The sequence below is a fragment of the Erythrolamprus reginae genome, chromosome 6 (assembly GCF_031021105.1).
Source record: "Erythrolamprus reginae isolate rEryReg1 chromosome 6, rEryReg1.hap1, whole genome shotgun sequence".
Classification (NCBI taxonomy): Eukaryota; Metazoa; Chordata; class Lepidosauria; order Squamata; family Dipsadidae; genus Erythrolamprus; species Erythrolamprus reginae.
In genome coordinates, this window is record NC_091955.1 from 98,959,916 (window position 1) to 98,968,014 (window position 8,099).

An 8,099-nucleotide genomic window follows, 5' to 3' on the forward strand; every position below is an offset into this window, starting at 1 on the left:
TGGCTGCACTGGGCCTCCTGTGCCTTGCAGGGTCTGGGTGGACGATGGCCACTGAGCCCGTGAAGTCCAAGCCTCCAGCCGCCTGGGTGGCCACAGACGTCGGGTCCGGCGTGTGGGATTCCGTGGCCCTCGGCACGAAGGCTCCCGAAGAGCGCGGCTGGGCCAACTTCCCAGACTTCCAGCCCTTCTGCTGGTAGGTGGCCAGGGAGGTTTGCTGGGCGTGTGGGGGGGGGCTTCTGCAAGAGAAAGGGATTCAGGGGGGGTTCCGGTGTGGAGCCCCCCCCCGTCCTCCTCCTGTGGCAGTGTAGGTGGGGCAGCATGCCCTGGAAGAGATGGCACCATCAGAGCCGGTCCTGGCAGGGAGCCCCCTGTTTTGTGGGAACAGTCCTGGAAGCAGCTACCCGGGGGGGCGCGGGGGGGGGGGGCAGCCTTTGAGTCTCCCTCCTTGTGAAAGTGCCCAAAGGATTACATTGGGGCAGCTGTTGACTGAAAGGAAGGGTGAGAGCCCCCTCCTCCTCCCCCAATTAAGCACCAGTTCATCAGGGGGGATCGAGCGCAGTCTCGGGGGGGGGGGGGGCAGCCTGACTTGCCACCCGTGGCCGCTCCTTTCCTCTCTGGGTGGGGCAGAGGAAGGGGCTGAAGATGGGGAAGCCGAGGGTCTACCTGGGCAGCTGCCTCAGGGCTTCCCATCAAACGGCTGCCCTGCGAGCAGAGATTCTGCCCCTCACCGGTTGGGGGCAGGAGGCATTTGGCTCCCCAGGGCTGCCCAGGGTGCAGGGCCGGGCAAGGCCGGGCCCTAGAGAGAGAGGGAGAGAGAGTCCGGTTCCTTCCCTTCCAGCTCCGAAGTGGCTCCCCGGTGCAGCTCCCCTGGGGATAACGGCAGCCCCGACTGCGAGGGAAGTCCCAGGACGAGTCAGGACGAGAACAGTGAGTGGCCGCTGCCCCCTGCTTTCTGTCCCCTGCAGGGGCAGAGGTGTCCTCAGAGAGAGGGGGGGGCATACAAATCCAATTACACCCAAGGGGGCTTGGGACAGGCTGAACCTCCCTGGGGGTCCTGCTGGAAGGACCTCCCACCTCCCTTCCCACCACCGGCCGGCCTTCCTTCCTGGGTCCTGTGGCAGGAGGCAAGGACCCTACCTGAGCTGTGGTAGCCCTGGGCCTTCGCTCAGGAATTTGAGCTGCATCTTGGAACACCGATGTAGGTGTGGCAGGAATTTAGTCCTCTGCCAGTGTCCGCCAGGAAAGGTTAGTTGAGTGGAAAGAAGGCGGCTTGACAAGATGCCCAGGCCGTTGTTGGACACCCTGCAAGACGGCCCCCTTGCCGCGGCTGGCCCTCCCGTCGTGTCCCCCTGGCTTCTCTGGGGGTTTTGAGCTGGCCTGTTGGCAAAGGGGGCCTCCCTCCTTTTAAGCCAACGCGCGAAAGGGGGAAAGAGACGCGCGTGACGGGGCATTGTGTGCTTCCCCTCGTACAGCAGGCGCTGCCTCCCCTTGCGCCTGGAGCGTCTGCGTGGCACGAAAGGCCCCCCTGGTGGCCTCCGACAGCAGCTCCTCTGGCGGCTCAGACAGCGAGGAAGAGGAAGAGGCGGCCCTTAGCCCAGGCTCAGGCCAGGAAGCCCTCCTGCCCACCGTGGACCCTGGCAGCGCAACGGCCTCCTCCCTCAGGTGCGGAAGGGGTCAGCTGGGGAGGGGCTAGGGGGGCGAGAGGCAGGCCCTGGCAGCGGCAAAGAGAAGCCAGGGGGGGGAGGGAAAGGAAAGGGTGCCCATCCGTGGGGGGGGGGATGTTGAGCTCACTTAACAGGCAAAGCCTTGTTTGGGGAGGGGGGAGAGCAGTTGAACGAACCCACGTCGCCCAGCGCCCTTAAAAGTCACTTGTGGCCCCTGAAGGGCTTCGCGTCTTCTTCCGTTTCATGCTAATAATGCTCCTGTTCAGCTCCAGGGTGGGGGTGGAGCCCCCCAGGAGGGACAGGGGAAAGGGACCCCCTCCCTCTCACACCCTGATGGTTTTGGAGCTGGATTGGCTTCGGACTCCTGGCCCACACATCCTGTGGTCCCAGAACTTCATGTGCAGGTCCACCGGAGGTGTCCTTGCCAGCCGACTTCTCTGAATTGGCGGACATGTTCAGTGAGAAAGAGGCGAACCAACTGATCCTGCCCCGGCCCTATGGCTGCCCCACTGACTTAGTCCCAGATGTGCCACTCCCTGCAGGGCAATTATATTCTATGTCAGGTCCAGAGTTGGCCGCATTCTGGGACTTTGTGGGCAAAACCTGGCCCAGGGTTTTATCCAGCCCTGGCCACCACCCTTGTGCCCTCCGATTTTCTTTGTTAAGCAAACAACCAGGGACTTGCGCCTGTGCTGCTATTACCGCAAACTGAATACCATTACATTACACAACTGGCATCCGTTGCCCTCGGCCACTGAACTCTTGGAGAGACTCTGGGCGGCTGCGGTGTTTGCCAAGTTGGGCCTGTGCCGCGCTTACAATCTGGTCCAGGTCTGTGAAGGGGACGAGTGGAAGACAGCGTTCCACACCAGTATGGCCATTTTGAATATACGGTCAAGCCGTTTGGCCTCACAAACATGTTGAGATTTGTTCCTGACTGAGAGAGCCAATCAGAACATGGTTAGTCAATGAATCTTGTCTGGTGACTCAGTCAGCCAATCAGAGTGAAGTGTTGACTGAGCATGCCCAGAAACTGAGGAAGAAAAAGGGGCGTGGCTTACCCAGTCTTCCACTGTTATACTTTGTTATGAAAACGTCTCTTGCAATGCAGTCTGTGAAGGAACAAGAGGCGTTGTAGAAATCTTTTGTTATGCTTATAAAAGGTTATTTGAACCAGCAAAATGCAGTCAATTGTGAAGCTTCTGGTTTATTTTGTTACGCACAATGCAACAAACTGCTGCCTTCCAGCATTCCACGTATGCCATTTTCCCGGATCTGCTGGATCAGTTTGTCATGGTCTATCTTGACAATATATTGATCTAATCCTGGAAAAGTCATCTCCAATATCTCCGTCTGGTCATGACAGCCATCAATTTCATGGGCCATCACATTTCTCCCAGGAACATAGTGATGGGCTCTTATCTCGAAGTTGTTGCAAATAGTGATGGACTCTCTAGTCTGTTCTGTCTGGGTCCCTCCAGAAGTCAACACCAACCAAAAAGAGAAGCCAGACACACTGGTAAAAAGCAAAGGCAGTTTATATAATTCAAAGCAAACACAGTTAACAGAAACTGTTCTTACAGACAGGAACACTATGAAGCTTCACAGAGGTTTCACGAAGGCCAGGCAATAAAACAGGATTCTTGCTGGCAAAAACAACACTGGAGATAACAAACCCACGCCTCCCCCAAGTCTTCCAGACTTCTAGGCCACAAGCCAAGATCAGAGACGCCGAGAAGCAAAGCAGCGTCACAGAACTTCCAGTTGATAACGCTCCACAAGGCTGCAAGGGTGGGCCTGCCTTTTAAACCCTGCTGAGGAGAACCACACCCAAACCCAGCTGTTGCCAATTCAGTGATGCAAATACCTTTCTAATTGGTCCCGTCTCTGAGCTGCACGTCGCTGTCTCATGTCAATTATAGCCTGTGCTCCTTCATCCAATGAATCCAGGCTACTAGCTGGGGAGAGCCCGCCCCCCCCGGGGCTCTAGGGCTGCTCTCCCTCCTCCTCTTCCTGACTTTCCTCTCCCCCGTCTGCCTGGTCCTCCCCCTCCTGTTCACTGTCCTCCTCCTCTGGGCATGGATCCAGCAGAGACGCAGCCGGTCCCTGAGGAGCCTCAGGCTGAATCACAACATAGTCGAAGTGCTGCAAAGTTGGCAACCTCATCATTGGGTGAAAGAGGCCCAGTGACTCCTACCTAGGGCTCACCAATTATTACTGGATGTCCGTCTCTGGCGTTGCTCCCTCACTCGGCTGCAAAAGGAGGTCCCGTTTCAGTGGGGCAGCCTCGAGTAGCAGGCGTTCCTGGCCTTAATGAGGTGTTGACGAAAGAGCCAATTCTGAAGCACCCTGACTCTGGCCATCCGTTTGTGGTGGAAGCGGGTGTGTCGGATATCGCAGCCGGAGCAGTGGATGGCAGGACTCTCCCTTCGCACTTATTACTCCCGGGAGTGGAATACTTCCAAGCGCAATTGTACTGCCTCGGAACAAGAGCTCCTGGTCATCAAGGCCACGTTCAAAACCTGAAGACATGACCTTGAGGGGGGCCGACATCAAATGGAAGCACAATTGATTCTGCAGGACTAACACGGTTGATTGACAGCAGGAGGTGGGGCTCTCCCACACTGCCTCTGCCGTTGGGTCTTCGGAAGCAGGAAGGGGGCTGCCCTCCTTTTGCTGGGGGCTGACCAGAGTCTGCAGGCCCTCCTAGCCCTGGTGCACCCAGGAGGTCGTGAGGGAGCCTCCCGGGAAGGGCCAGTGGGGGCTATCTGGGCAAGAGTCGGCCCTTTGACCAAGTCCAGCTCTTCTTCTCGCTCAGCCGCGACAGCTCCATGACTTGACGATTTGGGGAGTCCTCTGACCAGGGAAGCTGCCCCGGAACTTGGCGGTGTTCCAGTGGTTAATTGTTCAGGAAATTTCCCCTTAGTTCTAAGTTGCTTCTCTCCTTGTTTAGTTTCCACCCATTGCTGCTTGTCCTGCCCTCAGGTGCTTTGGAGAATAGCTTGACCCCCAACTCTTCTTTGTGGCAACCCCTGAGATACTGGAAGACTCCCCTGGTCTCCCCTGGTCCTTCTTCTCATGAAACCAGCCATGCCCAGTTCCTGCAACCGTTCTTCGTATGTTTCCACCTCCAGTCCCCTCATCCTCTTTGTGGCTCTTCTCTGAAATCTTTCTAGAGTCTCTGCATCCTTTTTGCATCGGGGCGACCAAACCTGATTGCCGTTTTTCAAGTGTGGCCTCACCAAGGCCTCATAAAGTGGCATTAACACTTCACGTGACCTTGATTCCGTCCCTCTGTTGACGCAGCCTGGAACTGTGTTGGCTTTTTTGGCAGCTGCTGCACACGGCCGGCTCCTATTTGAATGGTCGTCCACTCGGACTCCAAGATCCCTCTTGCAGTTGCTACCGTTGAGTAATGTACCACATATACTGCACCTGTGTATTTTGTTTTTCTTGCCCAAATGTAGAACCTGACTTTTTTCTCCATTGAATTTCAAGTTGTTAGCTAGCGCCCATTGTTCCAGTCTGTCTGGATCCTTCTGTGTCTTGACCCTCTCTTCTGGAGTGTCAGCTCTTCCTGCCAGTTTGGTGTCATCTGCTAATTGGACGAGTTCCCCATCTCTCCCCTCGCCCAAGTCATTGGTGGAGATGTGGAAGAGTCCTGGGCCTAATACACAGCCGTGGGGCACCCCACTGCACCCTTCCCTCCATGTAGGTGCAGTTCCGCTGACCACTACACGTTGAGTGCGGTTGATCAGCCAGGTTTGAATCCATCTGGTGGTGTTGGATTCAAAACTGGCTAACCAGCCGCACTCAATTTAAGCTTACTCATTGCTGAAATTGCTTAAATGTCTGTAGCACCTCTGTTTTACTCTTTAGTAAACAGCAGAACCCAAAGCTGCTGTAGTCGCCTACGGTGACCAGGGCCCACTTCACTCCTCTCAAACTGGGTTGAATTGGGCCAAGCAAATCTGCATGTGCCAGTTTCAGTTTCAATTCTCTGCACAGACTCAGGCGTGTTTAGCTCCCATTGGCTGACTTATCCCACTGGCCAGGGTGATTTGGACCGAAGGAGAAAGGCCACCCTGGCGGCAGCAGCAGCAGCTGTTCACCTCTCCTCCTCCTCCTCCCTCCCCCCTTCCACTTCCAGCCAGTGAGTAGCCTGACCTCGTTCCCATGGCTCTGCCCAGTCCGTGAACATCGTAAAACGGCTCGTGTAGCTTCTGGGTTAAGGTTGCGTTTGGCTGCAAAGTCCGGGTTGCTCTTCTGCAGGAGGGGAAACTGAGCCCGACCAAAGGATCGCTCCCCCCTCCGAAGCGGTGGGGCTCAGCAGTGGGAGCGGGCTGCCTGGGGTTTTGCTCAGAAGGGCCACCCCGCCTGACACCCCCACCCGGGGGCTGGGTGGCTTCATCCAGGCCACCTCTGCCCCCCTTCTCTGTTCTTCCAGGAGGCACCCGGGAGTCCAGCTGCCAGGGTGATTTGGACGGGTGGAGAAAGGCCCCCCTCCCTGCGTTAACCTCTCTTCCTCCCCCCCCCTCCACTCTTCTGCAGGAATGAGGAGCCCCACCCGGGGACAGAGGCCCCACTGAAAGGCCCCGCTTGATGGGGGGCAGCCTGGAAAGTGCCTGACTGCAGCTGGGCTGCCCACATGTCCGCCGTCATCCAGGCTGCCTTTGAAGAGAAGAGGGTGTCGAGAGTGGCCCCTCTTCAGCCGCGGCTCGAGTGCAGCAGCAGCAGCATGTGCTCCTCTTCCTCTGCCCCCAACCCTCCTCCACAGACCCACCCAGCCAGGACTGGGCCTGCTCCGGTGCCCGTTCTTGGCTTGGCTCTTGCGGGCAGAAGAGATGGACGGGCCCTGACCTCCTGCCAGCCTTGCACCCGGAACCCTTTTTATCAAGCAATAACTCTTCATCAGGAATGCGGCTGCTACAGGAGAACTTTTGGGTAGGGGAGGAGTGGGCAGCTGGTGTCCTGAAGGAGAGGGAAGGGAAGGAAGGAAAGGAAAGAGGGAAGGAGGGGAGGGAAGAGAAGAGGAAGGGAAGGAAGGAAAGGAAAGAGGGAAGGAGGGGAGAGAAGAGGAAGGGGAAGGGAAGGAAGGAAGGAAAGGAAAGAGGGAAGGAGGGGAGGGAAGAGAAGAGGAAGGGGAAGGGAAGGAAGGCACGCCAGTGGAGCCAGCCAGCCTCACCCCTGGGAACAAAGGTGACCTTGCAAGGAACGAGGTCCTGGAAGGTTTGTGGGGTGGGGGGGTCTCTGGAGACCTTCCATGTAGAGTTTGTAAAAATTCAACAGAAGCAAGAACTGCAGCACTTTGCACTTTGGGTCTCATGCCAACCTTGAAAGTTGGAAGAGGCATTTGAGGAAGCCCTGCCAGTCCCCCCCCCCCCCCCGGCAGTGCCCGAGGAGCTCCAGCTGTGCCTCAGACGAGATGTGGACTCCAGGGCGGCCGGAGAGGCTCCGTGGGGCAGGGGCAGTCTCTTCCCCACCCCTCCAGCATAAGAATGGTGGGTGGCTGAGCTGCTGCAGAATGAAGACCGTGATGCTGCCGTGCGAAGGAATCGGCTCCTTTGTGTTTCCAGGCTCCTTGCCCAACCTTGGGGGGGAGGGGGGGCGTTGCTGATGCTCAGCAGTGGCCTAGGGGTCAAAATCAGATACTTCGGAATGGAAAACTTTCCTGAAGTGGGTGAAGATGAACTTAAATGTGGCACGGTTACAGTCCACCCCTCAACCTAACAGCCCTCTGTTTGTTTTTAGGAAAAAACTCTCTGTTGTCCATTGGTTTTTGCAAATTAAAAGAGTTGGCCAGAGGCCTTCGAGGTGTAAGGCCCGCCCACTTTTCTCCTACTATGTGAGCTGTGTGGTTTGTGGTCAGGGAATCGGTGGGCCGAGGCCACCTCCTGCACATGTCACTTAATAACGGGGTGAAAATTAATTTTGGGAATTTCTTTTCAGTGAGGGGTTCTAAAAATGTGTGTTTTTACACAAAGAATACAAATCTATTATTTTTGCAATTGCACGTTTACTTTGGTATGGTAAATCCATATCTAATCATATAATCCACAAAAGTATTTTGTAACCCAAATACTGTTTCTCTTCTCAAAATTACACTTTGGGCAACAAAAATTAACATAGAGAGCAGTGAAGGCTAACCTTTTTCTCGTCACGTGTCAACAGCGCACATGTGTGTCGGCACCCATAATGCAATGTGCCCCCCCACATATGCACATAAACCACCCACCGCCCTTCATTTTGGGTGCCTAGCAGGCCTCTCTGCAGCCTCCTTGGACAAGAAACGTGCCATGGGGGATATTGTCCCCTTCATGCCCCGTTTTGGGCCTAGCCGGCCTCTGCCAGCCTCCACACTGCCTGCTTGCTTCAGCTGCCATAGAAATGGGGTGGGGGAAGGTTAGGTATTTGGGAGGGGGAGGGCGCGTGTGT

At 56.3% G+C, this 8,099-nt stretch overlaps 1 protein-coding gene across 5 annotated transcripts in view; it reads left to right on the forward strand.

The window, feature by feature from the left end:
• Positions 1 to 7,505, forward strand: part of PPP6R2 (protein phosphatase 6 regulatory subunit 2) — a 31,910-nt gene extending 24,405 nt beyond the window's left edge. For 3 of the 5 annotated variants that reach the window (XM_070754632.1, XM_070754633.1, XM_070754634.1), the window contains exons 19-22: positions 31 to 193; positions 839 to 927; positions 1,473 to 1,662; positions 6,216 to 7,505. In XM_070754632.1, the coding sequence (XP_070610733.1) occupies positions 31 to 193; positions 839 to 927; positions 1,473 to 1,662; positions 6,216 to 6,267 (494 nt within the window). In that variant the 3' untranslated portion in view covers positions 6,268 to 7,505. Of the gene's footprint in view, positions 1 to 30; positions 194 to 838; positions 928 to 1,472; positions 1,663 to 5,672; positions 5,818 to 6,215 lie in introns of those variants that run through there. The other 2 variants (XM_070754635.1, XM_070754636.1) reach the window with 2 other exon arrangements.
• The last annotated feature ends 594 nt before the right edge of the window (positions 7,506 to 8,099 follow it).